Here is a 21,541-nt window from a genome sequence, read left to right as displayed (position 1 = left end):
TTTGTTGTTCATCTGTCAATAATAATAAATATGGGTAAAATTTTATACAACACAATACACCTGTCATTAAAGCTTACACAAAAAAAAGATCACTAAGAAACGGCAAAGTATTTATAAGGAAGGACCACAAGTAGTTTATCTATAAATATAAGTTAAGTTGAATTAATTAAAGATAATAGTAGCCTTACTTTTACTTACCCAAGAAGGTGGCCTGAGTCGCAAGTTTTTTAGGTACAGTTGGTGGGCCTATGTGCGCCCAAAAAAATAACTTTCGACGCCCATTTTCTTTTTCCATTAAATTTTGATATGGTTGGAACATCAATATCAAATTAATATATATATATATAAAAGGATAACAAGTTCAACTAATCTTTCTTGCGCAACGTTCAGATAACTTACCATGTATTACCTTCTCATTCATGGCTTGGTCAAAGAAACCTAATTTAATTAGCAAGCAATCACAGAGTCTGCCTTAACTCTCTACAAATATACGGCAATATAATCACTTGAACTGATATTACATTAATAATATAAATTATTAGGATTAAAACCAAAAAAAAAAAATCTCTTTGTAACTTTATTCTTTTGGGTCTTGCTGAAATTGTGAAAATAGTGTCTTTCGATTTTATTTTGTCACGTGTATTTTTCTTCCTATGTTGATAATTTTTAATAATGTTTTGGTTTAACTCCCCATATTGATGATTTTTCGAAATTTTAAATTAACCTTATTTTTACATTACCTTTTTTTTTTTTTGTAGTTCTCAAAGAGGAAGTAGAAGTGATGAAAAGTAAAATGCCGTTAGCGTAAAGAGTGCATGATAGATAATGAAAGGATTCCAAAAATACAAATCATGTCGTATCACAGTGAGTCTTGTTAAGTTATAACATTTGTAACTTACAATAAATTTAAATGTTGTCACCCATAATCTCGTAAGTATTTTCACTTGCTACCATATTTTTGTATGGGATTATTAGATTATGTAAGTTAGCAGCTGCCATAATAATGAAAATATAGAAATGGGATGCCTACAATACGAGGAAGAAAACAAACTAAAGTTATTTTTGTTGTTATAAAAAATGAAAAGAAAAAATATATACCTTTCAAATTTCTTAACTAAAGTTTATTAGGAAATTGGGCGTCAAGAGTTATTTATTGAGTGCATCTACAGGCCCACACAATTGTGATGTCGTCGCATAATAACAATTAGTTGGCTAATTGTTGTTGCAATTTAGAGGTTTGTCAAGTGCCCACTAGCCAAAAGGACGCGGCTTTAGGCTAATAGCGCGCAAAGAAAAAGCCCCTCCAGTTGTTTTAACTTTTAATGATCATTATCAAATGGAATATGAAGTTTAATTTTTTTGAAAACTCCCTCCAAAAAAATCTTCACCAACGAATTTACCTACCTTTTAAAAAACCCTTCTCTCAGAAAACCCATTCAAAGTACATCCAAACGGCCACTATAATCAGTGAAAACCCTGAAAGTACCTCTAATTTAAACGTAACCCACGATAGCAATTTTAATTTTACTCCCACTTCAATACCATACTCTAAACTCTTGTCACAATGTACCATTTCAAAGTCTGTAAATTTAGGCAAGGAAATTCATGCCCATTTAATCAGATTTGGGTTGTTGAAGGACCCAAAGAATAAAAACAATTTGATTAATTTTTACGCAAAACTTCAATTTTTTCTGTATGCCCGTAAACTGGTTGATGAAAGTCCCGAACCAGATTTGGTTTCGTGGTCTGCTTTGATATCTGGGTATGCTCAGAATGGGCGGGGCGAAGAAGCAGCTCTGGCCTTTCAGAAGATGCATTTGCTTGGTCTTAAGTGTAATGAGTTCACTTTTCCTAGCGTACTTAAGGCTTGTACCTCAAAGAAGGACTTGTTTCTGGGGCTGCAGGTTCATGGGATTGTAGTGTTTACAGGATTTGACTCTGATGAGTTTGTTGCAAATAGTTTGGTTGTTATGTATGCTAAATGTGGGAACTTTATTGATTCAAGGAGACTTTTTGATGCAATACCAGAACGGAGTGTTGTTTCATGGAATTCATTGTTTTCCTGTTATGTGCACTGTGATTTTCTTGAAGAAGCAGTGTGTTTTTTCAAAGAAATGGTTTTGAGTGGAATAAGGCCCAATGAGTTTAGTTTGTCTAGTATGATAAATGCTTGTGCGGGTTCTGGGGATAGTCTCCTGGGAAGGAAAATTCATGGATACTCCATAAAGCTTGGGTATGATTCGGATATGTTTTCAGCGAATGCACTAGTTGACATGTATGCTAAAGTTGGGAATCTTGAGGATGCGGTTGCTGTTTTTAAGGATATTGAACATCCTGATATTGTTTCCTGGAATGCTGTGATTGCTGGATGTGTTCTTCATGAGCACAATGATTGGGCTTTGAAACTGTTTCAGCAAATGAAAAGTTCAGAAATAAATCCAAATATGTTTACTTACACAAGTGCTCTTAAAGCTTGTGCTGGAATGGAACTCAAGGAATTGGGTAGACAGTTGCACTGTAGCTTGATAAAGATGGAAATAAAATCAGATCCGATTGTGGGTGTTGGACTGGTAGATATGTATGCAAAATGCGGTTCGATGGATGAGGCAAGAATGATTTTCCATTTGATGCCTGAGAAGAACTTGATTGCTTGGAATATTGTGATCTCTGGGCATTTGCAAAATGGTGGAGACATGGAAGCTGCATCTCTTTTCCCATGGATGTACAGGGAGGGAGTAGGATTTGACCAGACAACTTTATCAACAGTCCTAAAATCTGTAGCTAGCTTTCAGGCTATTGGTGTTTGTAAGCAAGTTCATGCACTCTCTGTGAAAACAGCATTTGAATCTGATGATTACATTGTGAATAGCCTTATTGATGCATATGGAAAATGTGGCCATGTAGAAGATGCGGTACAAATATTCAAAGAAAGCTCAGCTGTGGATTTGGTGGCATGCACATCAATGATCACAGCTTATGCGCAATTTGGACTAGGAGAAGAAGCTCTAAAGCTCTATTTGGAAATGCAAGATAGAGAAATCAATCCGGACTCATTTGTTTGTAGTTCTCTCCTGAATGCATGTGCAAATCTGTCAGCATATGAACAAGGGAAGCAAGTACATGTTCATATCATAAAGTTTGGATTCATGTCAGATACCTTTGCTGGGAATTCTCTTGTTAACATGTATGCCAAATGTGGAAGCATAGATGACGCCGACCGTGCTTTTTCTGAGATACCTGACAGAGGAATAGTGTCGTGGTCGGCGATGATTGGAGGACTTGCTCAACATGGGCGTGGAAAAGAGGCTCTGCAAATGTTTGGTCAGATGCTTGAAGATGGAGTACTTCCCAATCACATTACTTTAGTTAGTGTCCTTTGCGCGTGCAATCATGCAGGTTTGGTAGCTGAAGCCAAACATCATTTTGAATCAATGGAGAAGAAGTTTGGAATTCAACCAATGCAAGAGCACTATGCTTGCATGATTGACATCCTTGGCCGAGCAGGGAAGTTTCAAGAGGCAATGGAGCTTGTAGATACAATGCCATTTCAAGCAAACGCCTCAGTTTGGGGAGCACTTCTTGGTGCTGCAAGAATCTATAAGAATGTTGAGGTCGGCCAACATGCTGCTGAGATGCTGTTTGCTATAGAACCAGAGAAATCCAGTACCCATGTTCTTCTCTCAAACATTTATGCATCAGCTGGCATGTGGGACAATGTAGCAAAGGTTAGAAGGTTTATGAAAGACAACAAGCTCAAGAAGGAACCTGGGATGAGTTGGATTGAGGTCAAAGACAAGGTATACACCTTTACAGTAGGGGACAGAAGTCATGCTAGAAGCAAGGAAATATACGCAAAGCTTGACGAGGTAAGTGATCTTCTGAATAAAGCCGGCTATGTTCCCATGGTAGAGACTGACCTCCATGATGTGGAAGAAAGTGAAAAGGAGCAGCTTCTATACCACCACAGTGAGAAACTTGCTGTGGCTTTTGGGTTGATTGCAACTCCACCAGGAGCTACCATCAGGGTGAAAAAGAATCTTCGAATCTGTGTGGACTGCCATACATCATTCGAGTTTATTAGTAAAATTGTCTCAAGGGAAATTATAGTGAGAGATGTTAACAGATTCCACCATTTTCGAAATGGTTCTTGTTCTTGCGGAGGTTATTGGTAGTAATTAGAGGAGAGTTAGTATTATTCTTCAGACTACGCAAACAGCTTACATACTCTCAAATGGAGGCATTTTGTTGCAAACCTCAGTTTCATTTACTCAAAGCAAGATTTTCTTTTTTCTTTTCACACACACATGCATATGAATATTTTTTCAATGAGAAATCCCTTAAAATAAGGGATAAATTAAAAAATAAAAAATACTTTAAGAGATTTCTTATTTTATATGTTTCAAGTGTAAATATTTTATTATTATTATTATTATTATTTATGGTTTGGATTTTTTTCTCATCGGTGAGTGCTGGCACAAACTAGAACCCAATATAAATGGTAAGGGGGTGGGGTGGGGAGGCCTACCTTATTTTTTACCCCATTCTCTCAATAAATTTAGTGAGGTGAGGATGAAAAATTCTAATGTGGGGAATGATTTCTCTATCTTCACCACATTCCCCACTTATTTTATCGTAAGTATAGATACATGATTTCAGTAAATTAAAATTTAGAGGCTTAAATAAAATCATCATCATATTATAAAGTACTAAAGTTATTTTAAAAAAAACTCCAAAAGTTTGAAATAATATTTTGAAATGTTATTAAAATTAAAAAATATTTGAAGATAGCATTATCTTAAGAGAAAAAAAAAATATTTTAAAGTGGAATAAAAATTATATTGTAAGGTTTCTTTTTAGTTAATAGCCTATCTATAGTAGGTGAAAATAAACATAAAATTTATTAATTAATATTATAATTGAAAAAATAAAAATTAAATAAATATTTATATATAACGAGAACTGAGTTAAAGGTGGAATTGGGAGTATAAAACCAAATCTCACACCATTAAAAATTTAGGAATGATTTTTTTTTTCATTTCCCACCCTGTTCCTCAAAAATTATTTAAAATTCACCACATTTAAGATCGAATTCCATAAAACCCAAAACTCATGGAGAATTTCACCATCCCTAAAACCCAATCGTCCGTTTACTTAAGTGCAATATATGACGAAAGGTTTCAATGTAGGCGGAAGAGGGGCATCTAAAAAATTTTACTAAGTTTTACATATCATCCTTTATCACACCAGGCTTGTTGTGGCAGTGATATCTATCAAATATGATCTCAAATAAGTGATGTACATACTGACATTTACAACAAAAACAAATAAATTTATCTGTTTCCTATTCAAATCTCCTCACAGCACAACATAGAATCCTCTGACATTATGGTTAATAATGAAAATTTCCCTTTAATTGAAATTCTGCCACTCTCAACACAGAGCTTGGCTCCAGAAACCACCCAATATCCAGGCGGATCCTCAGGGCCCCTCACCATTTCCTTTGTGTCCACGAAGTTTGTCATTTTGGGTGCCTTCGGTGGCAAAGGAGGGCCTCCTGGGAAAACAGCTGAATTCAAGTCCACCTTTACTGGCTTCTCAGGTTGATTCAATCCTGTACTGAACTTTGTGCTCATCAACATTGAGAAAACTCCCGATTTCCTAGACATTGTTGAGGGTCCATCCCATTCAGCTCTACGGACCTTCGCAGATGCCACTGTTGAGAATCCAAGTCTGAGGAAAAGCACCTTCTTCATCCCAATAACCTTAACTTCAAGCCAGGCCTTTGTCACGATCGAAGCAGAGTCATCAATACAGGCTCCATCATACTGAACTGGAGCAGTGCACACGTGTGAGAATATGCTCCACTTGACAGGTTCATAGTAGCCTCGTTCTACTGGCTCATCAGTTGGCTCGTAACTGAGATCATCAGTGAGTTCAATGGACTGAGGAACAGTTGAAAGATGCTGAAGATGGACTGCCAGATGGTCACTCTTTTTTCCTTCCAAGTATAAGCGGATTCCTGTCGCGGGCCGATTTCCAGAGTCAACCTGCAGATTGCCGCCTTAGAAACCAGGAAGGCTACAAATTTGGTAACATAAGAAAAGTCGTGATTTTATGCCTACATAATAACAGGCATCCCAAGCCAACAAGCCAACAATGTGAGGGATACAAGAGAAATACCTCCTAAAATCTAAAGTAGACTCATAGTGTAACTAATCTACAAAAACAGAAGAGAAGAGAAACATTCAGAACCCAAAAAGTACTCGAGGCATAGTATCTACTGTGGCCACTCTGGCATTGAAATTTGACATGCCTTCATAGTTGATATGGATGCGTCAATGTGATCAATTCATAATACAAATTTTGAAAGCTGTCTTTGTGAACATCATCGTTCATGAGAATGAAAAAACGATGCTTCTTCCCGCAGTTAAAAAATCAAAGGAATATATTGAGTTGTGTCTCACATTGGCTAGTAAAAAAGAATTTCTTGAGTTTACAAGACAAGTATCTTCACCCAATAGGCTAGTTTTTTGGGTTAGACACCTAGGAATCCTAGGCTCAGTCCCCAACAAAAGTTTGAAATGAGTTGTATGTCCAATTTTAGAATGCACAACCCAAAAAGTTACCTGCGTGGTGTTGACATAAAGTTTAGGGCCCAGAAAAGAAAACTGGAGGGATGGGGATGCTTGTTTCCTGCGCCTAAGGCCAAGGGGGAGATCACCGTATACTGGAGCCCATTGCCGAGGTAACTGAAATTCTAGAAATTGATGGAGTTCCTCAATTGGTGGTTCTTGAGTTTACAAGACAAGTATCTTCACCCAATAGGCTAGTTTTTTGGGTTAGACACCTAGAAATCCTAGGCTCAGTCCCCAACAAAAGTTTGAAATGAGTTGTATGTCCAATTTTAGAATGCACAACCCAAAAAGTTACCTGCGTGGTGTTGACATAAAGTTTAGGGCCCAGAAAAGAAAACTGGAGGGATGGGGATGCTTGTTTCCTGCGCCTAAGGCCAAGGGGGAGATCACCGTATACTGGAGCCCATTGCCGAGGTAACTGAAATTCTAGAAATTGATGGAGTTCCTCAATTGGTGGCTTATCTGCATTATTCAACATCTATCAGAGACCAACAAAATCACTGAATGAGGTAATTATTTCAGTAATAGCAAATGACGCTTCTTTTTGTTACTATCATTTACAAGTCACTAGGCATCTAAAATTGGTAAAGCAATAGGAAGTACAAAGAGAGACCAAAATGACAGTTAAAGATACTTATACTCACATCGGAGATACAGATTCACTGCATGAGTTAAAAATCCATTTCCTTGGACACCAGCCAAGAGTGATGTTATCGGCACAAAGGACATTGAGATGACATTAGGTGAGTGTGATACAGTTGAGAGCCACCGATTATGAGTTTGACCAGTATCAACACCTCCCCTTCGGCTGGAAATGCTTATCAAGTCCTGATAATTTACATGTAAATAGTTTAAAGCCGCATCTACACGAAGGAGACCTCTTTCTTTGGTTTCATTTTAAAATATGGTAAAAGAGAAAAGCAGAGATGTAAAGAAACTTACATTATTCTTTGACTGATTGACAATAGGTGGTTTAACCGAGTTAGCATAAAGTCCTTGGAGATCCCAAGGCTTTGAAGTTTCATCCTAAACAAAAATAAGAATGTTAACATAGAACAATAAATCTATCAGCATTTCTCACAATTGTCCCAAAAGAACAAAGAGTTATAAGAACATTCCTACATCCAGCCACCTTTTAATGTAATCTTTCCTCATACCTCAACTCCATTAAGCATCATCTTATAAGCACATTAAATAATTATCAAAAAAGTAATCACCACTAGATAATAATAACGGAAGAATTTTTAAAAATTCAATATACCTTAAGTTTTCCTGATATTTCAGCTGGGTTTGCATCTTCAGAAAATCTACCATCGGCTAGTAGCTTTAAAAATTTCAGCACTTCAGGGGGCTGAAGATTAGAATTTCGTAACTGCTTCACGTGGATTACATCTTTACCACCCATCTTCACTCCAACCACCACATGAGTACCGTACTTGTCAATGAACCTGGAAAATCATAAAATGGTTAGCATCACTCGTTATTGGGAATGAAAAAGCTGCAGGCATAACGGAAAATCAAGATGCTAGATTCTAGAAATAAGGATGTGCAGCTTCCATCCCATTGCAAACGCTTATATGCAGCATCATGTACATTAGTTGTGATATTTGATTCAGTTTACAATGACTAATTGGAAAGACATGTAAGCTGCATTTTGTGTTCTGAATTATGCAGCAGGCTTACAACAATGGTGGAGCATTCAGTCAGCATCAAGGACTTACTCAGCAAGGGCAGCAGGGTCCCATGAAGTAGGCACTTCTTTTCGCACTTGCTCAGACAACACTATATGAGACCTTGCCAACTCAACGTTGTACAGAGATATGAACCAACCATCAAAAGCAAGACTCTTAACCGCAGATGCATCCTTCTGCCAGGACCCATTGAACTTGAACATTGAGTTAAACAGACCCGATGGAATTTTTCCAGATAAAGCCAGCTCCTGATTAAATTTCTCCGACATCTACGATTTAAAAAAATAAAATAAAATTAACATAGTCAGAGGATTCAGTGAATATAAGAAGAAGAATCTTAAATCCAAAAGTTCATTTATTTTTCTTCTAAAATTTAATTAAAAAGAAAAAAAAATCGAAGTTACCTGATTGAACGAGAGAACATCAGAACGAAACCTGGTGCGCTCGCCTTTATCACACTTAATCCAAATAGAAACATCCTTCACCACAACCCCGCATGGAAAAACTAAGTCCTGTGTCACGCTATGATCCATTTCGATCAGCCTTGTCCCTGAAGGACCCGGCTTGCACGAAGACAAACGAATATCATTACTCAAATCGTAGCCGAATCCGATCACCGAAACCGCCCTCTCCGCCGCTGACTGGGGGTCCAGGCGATTGTAAGCCATTGATTTTTTTTTTTTTTTTTCAATCCGAAGGGGGTCAAAGGAGATATAATGTTGAGCTTTTGGTTTGAAGTGAGACAAAGAAGTGAAGGAAGAAGGAGATGGACGAATGAGTTATGATGAGTTGTTGAACCGGTCTTTGGTTTAAAGAGTTTACTGATATTATAATTTTAATAAATATTATCGCTGTTGTTGCTGACGATGTAAATTTTGAATTTTGACTTTGGCACAACTTTAATGAACCAAGTCTGACTTACGAGATGGTTGGCGGCTGCTTGTCTGCATGCATCGTGGCAGAAACGTGTTGCTTAACAGTTTCAAAAGTTGCATGTTTTACCAAGAAGAACAAGAAGAAAAAGCCGTGTTTTACAGTTCGGCGACTCCTTCCTTCACCCGCCAAAATGAGACTCTTTTTAACGTCTTTTCATTTTGCGAACACCGCCGTACAGTTATTGCTTAATTAATTGGGCTTCTTTTGTTTACGAAGATTTCGCTTTGGGTCATGACTCCTGGCCCAATTCCTTCTCCAACACTAAACTTGGGTTGCGGAGAAATTTGGATCTTTTATTGAGCTTATTCAAAATTTTAATGATCTTATCTTTTATGACGTATAATATGTTTCTTCTGTAAGGGAACGTAAAGCTCAGATTAGAAAAATGTGATCTAGCCCAACTTTGACTCATCTTAACTAATGAACTATGCCGGATCTTAGCGGTTAGCTCTGCATGCAGTGTGCCCACCAGGACGACAAGCACGGTTTTGAAAGTCGTAGAATTAATCAAAACTAAACTAAACACAAAAGACAATAAACCAATTCATTGCAGCTTCTGGGAAAGAAGCCAAGGCTACTGTTGTTAGTCAACGGCAGAAAATCTCACTGTATCCTCTTTAGTTGAAAAGATGGCAAGTTTAAACTTTAGAAAAATACGGGAGCTGTTGAATTGACCGCGTGTTGAATGATCATCAATTAGTTGAATAGAAAATTCATTATATTTATACGAGCTTAAGAAGCACCCTGGATCGATAAGAACCTCCACCTTTTCAAAAGTCCAAGGGAATTTTTACATTTGATCAAAAGCATCCAGTTAAATATGTAATAGTCAAGGTTAATGATTCTGATGTAATCATTAATCAAGAGGAGAAAAGACTAAAATTCAATATATATAAAACGAGACCCTCAACAACCTATGAACCCTTGCTTCCTTTACTGACGAAATTCTCTCGTCACATATGTATATATACACTCCTCTAACAACTTATTATTAATATATAAATAAACACATGTTCAATATATTAGATACTATATTTTTTTATTTGTTACTATATTAAAATTTATATTTTTTATCTGTCAATAATATCTTCACTTTATTAAAATAAAAATGTCTATATTAGATAACTGATGTTGTTGTTGTTGTTGTTATTATTATGAGGTGTGTGTGTGTAAATCTTTAGGTGTGGGCATTCTCTTTTTTTTTTTTTTTTTTCCATTCAGATACGTAATTAAGTCACATGACCTTATAGTTAATTGAATATTGACTTTATTAAATTATATTCCTTAATAGCTTGTTTACGTGCAAAATAATGAGGGCACACAAACGAGAGAAAATACACACACAGAGATTTCCAATTAAGAATTCATAATCATATTAAAGTTAAGGATAAAAAAGAAACACATACTCTAATACAGTGTATTAAAATACATTTTTTTTTCTTTTAACTTATCCATGACCTTAATATGGTTAAGGATCCCTGATTGAAGCAGACACACAAACATGAACATATATATGTAATTTTTCTCTAACGAGGATATCTTCATTTTAATAAAGTCATAATACCAATAACAAACAAAAAAATACAATTTCCAAAATATTGAAATCTTTATTTTTAGTATTTTATTGGCATTCTCACTTTATTAAAGTGAGGATATCCTTACCAATAAAGTGTTGGCTCCACTGGCAATGGAGTCCCCTTAAGTGGCTTGACTGGGTTTGCTCCCCAGTTCGAGTCGCAGGGAAGTCGCATTTGTTGAGAGAACATGTGCCTCCCGATTCAAGCGGGGACTTCTAGTCTGGGTTGTGGTACGGGCTTAAAGGTGCTTCCCACGGTTGGGGCCCTCCCCAGGATACCTCGTGGATAAGACCAAAAAAAAAAAAAAAAAAAAAAGTGAGGATATCCTTGGTGTGTGGTTCGTTATTGCACCATATGACGTTATAGCATTTATGTTTAATTAACTATTTCATCATACAATGCAATAACAAATTTGCACGAAATCTACATTTTGACATCCACACATAAGATTTTCTAATATATAACCTCTGATGAATTGAAATATGTGTTTTTTCACATTTTGCTGGCGTTCTCACTTTAACATTATAGACGCGTTTGGGGCAACTATATATCTACACGCACAAACGCGCAATTTTTAATTAAAAAAATTAAACTTTATTAAAATGTAAGAATCGTTGAAAAAGATTTAATATAAAAGTCTTCAAATTGTCTGCATAACCCGGTAAACACGAAATTCAGCAATTATGGTGTACGTTCGCAAAAGAAGATTAAAAAGGCAAATAAAAACGTTTGAACAAGTCAAAATACATGGTTTTGATTTCTTCCTGTAAAATTTCTTCTCCTGTCAGCTGGTTAATGTCAACAGCTAGGTCCAAACAAACCGAAAATTATTGTCGTAGTGAGATTTGGTAGCTCCATTCACATTTTCACACGTATGCATGCAAGGCCAATAATGGCACATTAATGGGCCGAACAAGCTGCTGCGGTGGCGACGCTGAAATCAGCCGGTACTCTTTCGTAATTAACTACAGCCACAAGTTTTCAACACGTAAAAGGCCGTCACTTGTTTAGTCAACGTAATTCATGCTGCATCATGCATATATTCCAACTTTACTCGGTTCTGACTATAATGGTAAAGTTGCAGTTTCAGCATCATACGTGCGAGTCGTGGCTTTCAATTACACACGTTAATATCAATCAACTTCATTATTTAACATCTACTCCCCCCAAAAAATAAAAATTATATATATATATAAAATCAAATTAAACATTACTTACGTAACAGTAACGTTGCTCGTTAGATAATTTTCTTGTGTAGATATAAATTGGATTTCATGCGGACTGCGAGAGATTAGGACTTGGGGGACCACCATCCGGCAGGGGAAATATTTCGAGTGATTGGATTATAACAACATGAAGGCTGGAGATACGTGGGCGGCCAAAATCAACGGTGGTTGTTCTAGGGAGCATAACAACCGCAATATTTTATATGATTTGTGAGATTTGGTGTCTCCAGACATGTTGCTCGCAGAGAAGATGACGCCATAAATAATGTAACCATTAATTCTGTGTATCTGATCTTCTGCATGCGACTAAATATTCACAAAAAAAAAAAAAAACCGTGTCGTATTGATTCTGCCTTTCATATCATCATTGTATGCGCACATATCTTATAGTGGCATTAGCGTTTTCTGGTAAAGTTTGAAGCTCTCGTTTTAGTGTGTTTTCTCATCAAGCATTGGGTGCGTTTTATTAATTATCGACCCGAAAATTCTGATGACTTGAAACGACACAATTCTGTTTGGTCAAAGCTGGTAGCTACTTGTTGAGATTTCTGCTGGTGGCATCTCGAATAAATGCATGATATCAACTCTTCGCCAATCAAAATCAAACACCTGAACATAAATATAATATTTGTCGTTCCGGCGAGGTCTCTGGAATCATATGGATTATTTGCACTCAATTAACACACCGCTCCCATAAAAGATTTATGGTAGCGTCATAAGCAGCACTCTTCTTTCTCTAGCTAACACGGTAACGATGAGGCTATGTTTGGAAATTATAGATTGGATTAGATTTTGGAATCAAAAATACTAATTCAATCTAATGTCATATTTAGATGTAGAATTAGTTGACCCATTCAAATTTTATTTTAAATTTAATGAGATTATTAATCCTTATTTTCATATGGGTTTAGATAAGATAAGACTGTGAAAATTTATTGTCCTATTTATCACTCTTTTCTTCTTCAATTAAACTAGTAGTAACATCTATTAATTATTTAAAAAAAAATTAACTTCTAACCTTTTTTTTATTGTAGAACTTATATTATATTAGATATCAAAATTACTTTTATTAATATTAAACAAAAAAAATTATTAACTGGTATTGAATATTAAACAAAAAAAAATTATACAATAATTTTAACTTGAAAAGAAAAGAATGAGTCAAGAATTATCAGTTTAATTAGATTTAGTGGGCTAATTGCGGTTGATTTAAAATTGATAAATATTTTTTGAAGAAATATTAAGAAAGAAGAGAATCAAACGGTTTTTCGAATGTACGCTTTAATAATATTTAAATTTAATACAGGATGCTGTCACATGGCTGCGGACTAGAAACTGGAGACAGGACCCAGCTCTGTGTATGGGGTAAATATATGTCAGAACATTGGCGGTGTTAGTTAATTAATTCATTTCTTTGAATGCCGACTAATTAATTAACCTCCAAACGAGAATTGCCGAATGCTGCTGGCATCAAACTGATAATTTCATGAGTTACTAAAATGAGAGTCCTTCAAGATTGATGTTTCAAAATATTGATTACAAAATATATGGAATTTAATGTGACTCTATTACCCATAAACTTACTAATGAAAACCTATTTCGGCATTAATGCCGCATTTAAATTAAAAATTAGCTAATCAAGGGCAAAAAGGTTATACAGTAATTCTTTGGCGCGTGAGACAATGGAAGGAGCGGGAGAGGGAGTTGTCGGATGATATTGATACTGGTGTCAGAAACTACTCATGTGGGTAGCAGTAGCAGTCGTTGCCACGTGGGGTTGCAAGAGTATGCAAGTTCATAAAAGGTTATTCTACACTTTGCCTTGAACACGCGTAAGGACCAAAAGGACTCGTGTCAGAATGCTATTGGTCTAATGGGGGGTTTGCACCAGATGGTCCAAACGAGCGGTTCAAAAGGGAATAAAGGCATGGGCTTAATAGGAGCCTGAAAATATACGAGAGAGAGAGAGAGAGTGGAGAGGATTCAATTCAAAGCAGGCATTGGCATTAGGCAAGCAGCCGCTTCCGCTCTCCTCAAATCAAAAATCAAAACAACTCATCCAAGTCACGCGGCGAGTTAGCAGAATATGCCGACAACTTGTTCAAACCGGCTAATTACCACCACTTTTCACTCTACGCCCACGCGCCAGTTTTTCTCAAATCTTCAATTTCAAAAACTCACAATTTATTCCGTAAACAAAACACCAAAAAAAAAAAAAGATTCTTTTTAACTGTCTAATCTTAATTAAACATCAACTATTTAATTTGATTAAAAAAATTTACAACATTGACCCCGTACAAAGTGTGGCTCTAAATATCGAATTAAAGAAAAACTTATATTTAATTTTTAATAATAAATCTTTATTTTAATAAAATGAAAAAGATAAAGAAATAAAAAATACAAAATACAAAATATTATATAATATATAATATATTTTAACATGTAGTATATTAAAATTAATTTTTTATCTTTTAACTTACTATTACTTTAATAAATAAATAGATTTCTGTATTGTGATATACAGAGTATATAATAGGGTATTTTAATTAATCATCTAGGTGGGATATGCATGTTTGTATTAAATAATGGCGAGTAGATAATGAACGCGCTGGAAGGGGGGAGTGTGGGAAGCCGGAGACCCAGCCGCAGGCAATCAAGTGTGCGTTTACAGCCGTTAGATAGTGATATGTAGTATGCGGGCTATGTATCTGATCTCGAGATAACCCACATGCCACGTATTTCGGAAACCAACATTACTATAATACCCCACCCGCACATAGCCGCCCACAGTCAAATCCTTCGTTGACTGGGCCCCCCCCCCCCCCCCCCCCCCCCTCGCTCTTTTTTTTTTTTTTTTCCTCTTTTTTCTCTCTCCATTTCCACTCTATATAATCACCCTCTCCTCCTCGCATTTCCTTCGCGTCCCCACTTCCTTTTATGTTTTGTCACTCGCTCAAAACAACAAACACTACCCACTTGAAATAAAAATATATTACGGAAATAATATGGCGCCGAGAGAGAAGGCGTCGGGACCTGCAAAAGTTAACGGAAACAGTAACGGTATTGTTAAAGAGGTGCATTTTAGGGGCGTTAGAAAGAGGCCGTGGGGTCGATATGCAGCCGAGATTAGGGATCCCGGCAAGAAGAGCCGTGTTTGGCTTGGAACCTTCGACACCGCTGAAGAAGCCGCTCGGGCCTACGACGCTGCCGCTAGAGAATTTCGCGGCGCCAAGGCTAAAACTAACTTCCCCTTGCCTTCTGAAAATGTAACCAACAAAATTAGTCACAACAATATCAACATCAACAATAATAACCAGAGCCCCAGCCAAAGTAGTACCATAGAGTCTTCAAGCCGCGAGCCGGCTCTGATGATCGATTCGTCGCCGTTAGATCTCAATCTTGGTCCGGCTTGCGCCGGCGGTGGTGCCGGTGGAGGATTTAACGCCACCGTTCGGTTTCCCTTCCAGCCTGTGGGGGGTGCTTTCGGTGCGGCGAACCAGGTGTTTTATTTTGATCCGGTAGCTGCGATGAAGAGTCAGCAGTATCAACGGCTCAGATTCGACCATCACCGGAATTATAATTTTCATGCGGCGGCGGTGACGGCGGTCGGTGACGGAAGTGTGCAGAGCGACTCTGATTCATCATCCATTGTCGATTTGAACCATCACGATGATAAGCCACGCAGAGTTCTTGATATTGATCTTAATCTTCCACCGGAAGATTTCGCCTGACACTTTTGCCGATGGATACACGATCATCGGAGATCGTCGGAAATTTCCTTTCATGATCATATTTTTAGCGGCGAAACTTTTTTTGTTTCTGCTTCCTCTTTTAGGAAAAAAGAACGTTGACTAGGAAAGAAAAATGGAAAAAAGAATATCAAAGATCAGTGTTTCATGTGATCTGTTGTGATTTTGATCACGTATGTGAATAGAAGCCGATCTCCTTTTTTGCAACAGCGAAACCATGGAGTTTCTTCACTGTTGTTCTTAATTAGTGACCTTGTTTTCCTTTTTTTCTTTTCTTTTTTATCACTTTTCCCCCGGTTCAATGAATTAAATCAACACGGATAAATTCGCAATATGCAGTTTTGTTTATTCTTACTATTAGTTTTTATGACAACACAAAAGGACGGTGTTTTGGCCGGAAAATAAAAGATTCCGGGCTGGCCGTTTTACATATGTCGGTACGGAGTATGCACGAATTTAGTAGTTTAGTGTACTTTCGTTGCATATATTCAAATGTTCTTACTCGCTGCTACGTGGCTGACGTAAATTTATATATTTGAAACCAAATTTCGTTGCGGGAGTAAACGTAGGACAGGTGTTATTCTTAACATTGGTCTCTATCATTATCGTTTAGTTTCGCCGTTTATATATATTCTTTAATTGTTTGGAAGGTTCATATTCTCGCGAAATTTCTCATACTTGCCTGCTTTAGATTTTGAGATATTTTGTATTTTCGCTGCATTCATAATTTTTTTTAAATAAAAAAAAAAAATATCTAATTGGCATGCCACCCGTCTTTTTCTACCTGCAGCCATCGATTTCAATGGCTACACCAATTCACTGAATTCCGTAACAATAAGTTAACGGTAGATTGAAGTTAACAAGTGGACAGTGTCGCCTAATAAAATGAAATGGCAAACCCTATCTTACATGCATGTAAGATACATCCTCCTTACATGAATAGTGTATATGTGGGATCCACACACTATTCATGTGAGAGGAATGTATCTTACATGCATGTAAGATAGAAGGACCCAAATGAAATGTAACTACACGAAAGGAGGAAGGCAGTACTTAAATTTAAGGGACACGGCTAAGTTGCAGAAGCTGCAACTAACAGCCTTGTCATTTTGACCTTGCATCAACAGCTCCCTTGGCTAGGTTGCATCAGCATCCAACACCCGTGGAAGATTCCCATTGGCTATGTTACTTGCAGAAGCTGTAACATAAGCAAGCTCCAAATTTAAGTCGGATTTGTTTTCCACCTAATGCAACAACTTTTTATAAAGTTATATATAAAGGTAATTTTATGAAATAACAATCTTTAAAATATTTTAAATTTTTAAGTTATTTTATTTTTGTTCAAAAGATGAAGGAAAAATGGAGTGAGTTGCTAAAATAAAAAATTTGTATTCTTAACAAAAATAGAAATAAGTTGAAGTTTACAATAGTTTAAAGGATATTTTAAAATTTGTCATTTTATGAGAAAGTTAATATGAAATTAACAATACACATATATAGTAAGAGGAAATTTAATTAAACTACAAGAAAATTATCTCACCCTCGTCCGAGATTGCTAGTATGAAATTGACAGTGTTGCTGAAGTATGTTGCCATTGAATTAGTTCAGTATGACGCATCTACGGAGACGGGGAGCTAGTGAAGATCGTGCTGTCGTTTAATCAATGGTGAAAATTACACGATCGTAAATGCTCAATGCTCAATTCTAATTTGAATGCCCCCTAGGTCGTGGTTAGGTTGGTAAAATATAAAACTTATAGTAGCTAAGAGGAAAATAAAAAGTATTTAAATTTGACCCACCCCTTATCTTTTATAAAAAAAATTAAAAAAAAAATCTATTTTGAATTCATTTTTGAAACTCATAGACAGACACGAGATATTCATGATTTCATATACCGTAGTTGCTCATTAAAATTAAATCTGTTTTCACTTTCGTTTTGTCTTACAATTTGAAACATTAGTCTTGACAAAATGTGAAATTTTGACAAAACAAAAAAAATGTCTTAGGGGAGGCAGTCCCTATTGCTGCGTTGGTACCGTGTAACACGATCAACTTTTTGAAATTAATTCGTGTCCATTAATTTGTTTTTGTAAATTATTCTAATATTAACGGAGAGTTCGCATTATTGCATAAAATGTGTTGGCCGACCTTACATTTCTTTCACATTGCTTTATGCCTAAGTTATAATATTTATATTAATTTAATAATTAATTATTGTTCTGCTATCAAAACTTTGACATGGGATTAATATTCGTACTGCTCTTGCATTATTATTAGGACAGTAACAGGCGTACACCCATTAATTAAATACAATTAAAGTTGTCGACGAAACTCGTCGCAAGATTCTCATCCTTGACCAAGACAATTATAGCCTTAAAAAATTTCTTTCATTTGGGCGAACTTTATCTTCATGCTGCCATATGATACACGAAATTGATGGGACCATTTTTAAAAAAAAATTGAATAAGATATTTCTTTTGCATAATACATAATACAAAATCTAGCTGTAATCATTCTTTTACCTTAAAAATGCGTCTTTCATGACCCTTTATTTACAAAAAAAAAAAAAAAAAAAACTGACATAAGTTTTGTGCCATGTTAACTATTCATTTAGCACTAGCGCTACAACGGGATTCCATAGGGGTTGGGGCTTGCCAATTTTAATTTTGTCCTACATAGTAAATCAATTAATCAAGATAAAAATACATCTCGATTTCGTCCGATCGAGATCTCAAATTGTTCTAGATGACATAAGTTTTGTGTCATATATTATGGATTCTATCATAAACGACATATCATATGAAATAATCGACATGTCATACTCTAATAATTAATGTGTCATATATATTAATTAACAATTGATTTATCGTCAATATATAAGCGATGTGTCAAATTTATGTGATTGATTCATTCAGCTGACTTATTGTAGATTTTTAAAAACTCATATTTCGGATCATTTAAAATCCAATCTTAATCTAAATAGTAAATTAGAATAATATTGTCCGGAATCCAAAATGTACCGAAATCCAATTTCCAATCAGAATTCGGGGATTTCTGCCGACCCAATCGACCATAACAAACATTCAAAATGGTGGTTGACATGAATTAAAAAAAAAAAATTGATATGTAATATCAATAATTTAATCTTTTTGTAAAAATTATATGTCGCTAGCGAGTGATTGTGATACAAGGACCGAAAGCGCGTGAAAGGATAAAGAGAGGTTTGGGGGATGGAGTCGGACAGATGATTCCACGTTTACTGGGCAGTTCTTGAGATTCGTGTCTGGTTGCACGTGTTGCACGGCCGTCGGATTCTGCGCGCGTGTGGTATCGTAATTCTACGAGCTTCGTGCCCGAACAAGAAAAAAAAAAAGGAAAAGCAGACAAAACTGGGGACCACGTGTACGCGGGCGCTTGAAATGGAAGTGGGGATGCGCGGCTGCCGCTTTTGGTGGGTCCCGGTCTTTGGTCGTCAATATCCATACAAAGATTTCGCTTTCTCTTTCCAAAAGTTTCTTTTCTTTGAATTAAAAATAATTGTTGGTACTTGTTTAGTATTATTTCTTTCTTATTGGCAAAAAGAGTTTTTTTTTAAGTTTTCTTTTTTCAAAAGTTACTTTCAATTTCTTTGATGTTTAATTGTAATTGCTGTAGAAATTTTTGGGATTTAGAAAATAATTTATTTTTATTAAAAAAAAGCTCAAATTTAATATTTTACAAGTAGAGGTTGTAAATTTTTTTAAATAACTAAATTTCCTATAATATATTTATTTTATTTAATAATTTTTATTGCATAATATTGAAAAAAAGGTATCTATTAAGTTATTTATACAATTTCAACTAAAAACTCTTATCGATTGTAAATTAGATCTTGTTAAGTTATATTATCATTAATTTTTTTAAACTCAAATCAATTTTTTTTTACAGACTCTATTGTTAGTTGTCAAATAATGGAGAAATTATAGAAAATTAATTTTAAATCAGTTGTAAGTTACTAATAAAATAATTTAGCAGCCGCTTAACAAAATAACCAATTTTTTTTTAAAATCTCTATTAACAAAATTTGTATTTACAGCAACTCTAATTTTTTTTTTTTGGGTTTCAATAAAGAAAAGTAATTGTATGGTTATTTAAAAAAATGATAAAAAAGAACCGTATGAAGCCGTATTACGTTACGTGCAATTAGTCTGAACTGACCATATGCGTTACAATGCAAGCGTACTTCATTGAGATTCTTATTATCTCTTTTAAGTAAAATAAACAATTAGTTTAATTATACGAATTAGCGTTCTATATTTGTTAATTGAAATTGTGATTATACGATGCATGTAAGAAATTGTGATTATGCGATGCATGGAGGAGAGGCATGTGCATGGATGTTAATGATGATGGCATCGGTAGTTGCTTTATGCGCGGACACGAAGGGAAAGCAATACATCGAATAAATATTCAAAACAAAAAATCATCAAATAAAGTAATCACAAAAATTGGCAACAAACACACAAAGAGTACGGCGCGGAGAAGTCTTAAGGAAAGCTGACGTGTCGGATCAGGACAGACAGTTAAGCCGGCAGTTTGCGTTAAAGCTGTCCAAAAGTGGGGCCCAGACTCCACCACATGATTTAGACACAGGGAGAGAGGCTGATGCCTCGTGATCCGCCACGTTTCGCGCTCAAGGGATTGGAGCAAACAACCAAGTAATTAATTTTGTATTTGTAATTGAATTAAAAAAGAAACCGCCGAATAATTAATAAATAATAAAACTGGAAAAAGGGCTGGTGGGTGGTGGGTGTGGGGCGGCTGCGTTGCTGCTGCCCTCTTGAGTGGACTTTTGTTGCCATTTGAGGTGACAGCTGCTCTCTCTCTCTCTCTAAGTTGGTGAAATATTGCAGCTTCAGCGCAATTTAGCTCATCTTTTCTAGAAAGGTCGGCTGTTTCAATCGGCAGCCCCTTCCTAATCATTTCTAAACGACGTTTAAAAAAAAAAGAAAAGGAAACTTTAATTAATTATGGTTTTCAGATTTCATACGTAAGGACAAGGTTAAAGCCACCGGTTAAAATAATCCAATGGCAGTCTCACACGTTTAGTCTTCCAATCTATTGCTTCAACTGACGGATATATTTATTTGGAAGAATGTGGGGTGGGGGAACTTGCGCACATATTTTGTTGCTCTTGTGAAGACAATATTACTTGTAACGTACCTCGTGGCTTTGTTAATTTTTTTTCGGATCACCATTCTTTTTTAAATAAGAAAATTAGAAATTAAAAAAATTCTAAGAAATGGATAAAAATTTAAATTATATTATAATATACTTGATTTATACTCATTCTAATAAATTTTTAATGGTAAATATTATTGGAACATACATAATATCATGGTTTTAAAAAAATTACATAAAACCACCAAATGACAGCTATTTCTAGTACTTAACCAGTGACGAGATGACAAGTAGAATACAGAGAAGACAATAAAAATGGATAAAGATTTAAAGGAGTATCCACGCCGTGGTTAATATAGTATAGTCATATAATAATGATACACATAAAAAATTTGTATTTAACATATAAACGGTTACATTATTTCTTACAAGAGATATGCAATAACTTATTCCCTTTAAAGTTTGTCGGAGTAGGATAGCACAAGTAGGTTGATAGAGTAGATAAACACAATATATTATTTTACTATCAGACTACGCCAACGCGATTAGGTTATGATCTAATTGAAG

At 35.7% G+C, this 21,541-nt stretch overlaps 3 protein-coding genes across 3 annotated transcripts; 2 read left to right on the top strand and 1 right to left on the bottom strand.

Annotated features, from left to right (window-relative positions):
• The first annotated feature begins 1,114 nt into the window (after positions 1 to 1,114).
• Positions 1,115 to 4,297, top strand: LOC102613800 (pentatricopeptide repeat-containing protein At5g04780, mitochondrial-like). The gene has a single exon (XM_006467684.4). The coding sequence runs from the start codon at positions 1,323 to 1,325 to the stop codon at positions 4,170 to 4,172; it is 2,850 nt and encodes a 949-aa protein (XP_006467747.1). The 5' UTR covers positions 1,115 to 1,322; the 3' UTR covers positions 4,173 to 4,297.
• Positions 4,298 to 5,202: 905 nt separating this feature from the next.
• Positions 5,203 to 9,157, bottom strand: LOC102614107 (MACPF domain-containing protein NSL1). The gene is made up of 7 exons (XM_006467685.4): positions 8,731 to 9,157; positions 8,357 to 8,595; positions 7,897 to 8,083; positions 7,578 to 7,661; positions 7,280 to 7,463; positions 6,931 to 7,097; positions 5,203 to 6,047 (listed from the first exon to the last, which is right to left on the bottom strand). The coding sequence occupies exons 1-7, from the start codon at positions 8,992 to 8,994 to the stop codon at positions 5,346 to 5,348; spliced, it is 1,827 nt and encodes a 608-aa protein (XP_006467748.1). The 5' UTR covers positions 8,995 to 9,157; the 3' UTR covers positions 5,203 to 5,345.
• Positions 9,158 to 14,970: 5,813 nt separating this feature from the next.
• On the top strand, positions 14,971 to 16,148 carry LOC102614391 (ethylene-responsive transcription factor 4). The gene has a single exon (XM_006467686.4). The coding sequence runs from the start codon at positions 15,071 to 15,073 to the stop codon at positions 15,794 to 15,796; it is 726 nt and encodes a 241-aa protein (XP_006467749.1). The 5' UTR covers positions 14,971 to 15,070; the 3' UTR covers positions 15,797 to 16,148.
• Positions 16,149 to 21,541: the final 5,393 nt, after the last annotated feature.

The sequence above is a fragment of the Citrus sinensis genome, chromosome 2 (genome assembly GCF_022201045.2).
Source record: "Citrus sinensis cultivar Valencia sweet orange chromosome 2, DVS_A1.0, whole genome shotgun sequence".
NCBI classification, from domain to species: domain Eukaryota; kingdom Viridiplantae; phylum Streptophyta; class Magnoliopsida; order Sapindales; family Rutaceae; genus Citrus; species Citrus sinensis.
This window is presented reverse-complemented; position numbering and strand designations above follow the sequence as displayed.

Coding starts and splice junctions, on each gene's coding strand:
- LOC102613800 (XM_006467684.4), top strand. CDS start 1,323: ATGATCATTATCAAATGGAATATGAAGTTTAATTTTTTTGAAAACTCC.
- LOC102614107 (XM_006467685.4), bottom strand. CDS start 8,994: ATGGCTTACAATCGCCTGGACCCCCAGTCAGCGGCGGAGAGGGCGGTT. Junction 8,596..8,730: donor ATGTTCTCTCGTTCAATCAG/GTAACTTCGATT, acceptor TTTAAATCGTAG/ATGTCGGAGAAATTTAATCA. Junction 6,048..6,930: donor TTTATGTCAACACCACGCAG/GTAACTTTTTGG, acceptor GGCAATCTGCAG/GTTGACTCTGGAAATCGGCC.
- LOC102614391 (XM_006467686.4), top strand. CDS start 15,071: ATGGCGCCGAGAGAGAAGGCGTCGGGACCTGCAAAAGTTAACGGAAAC.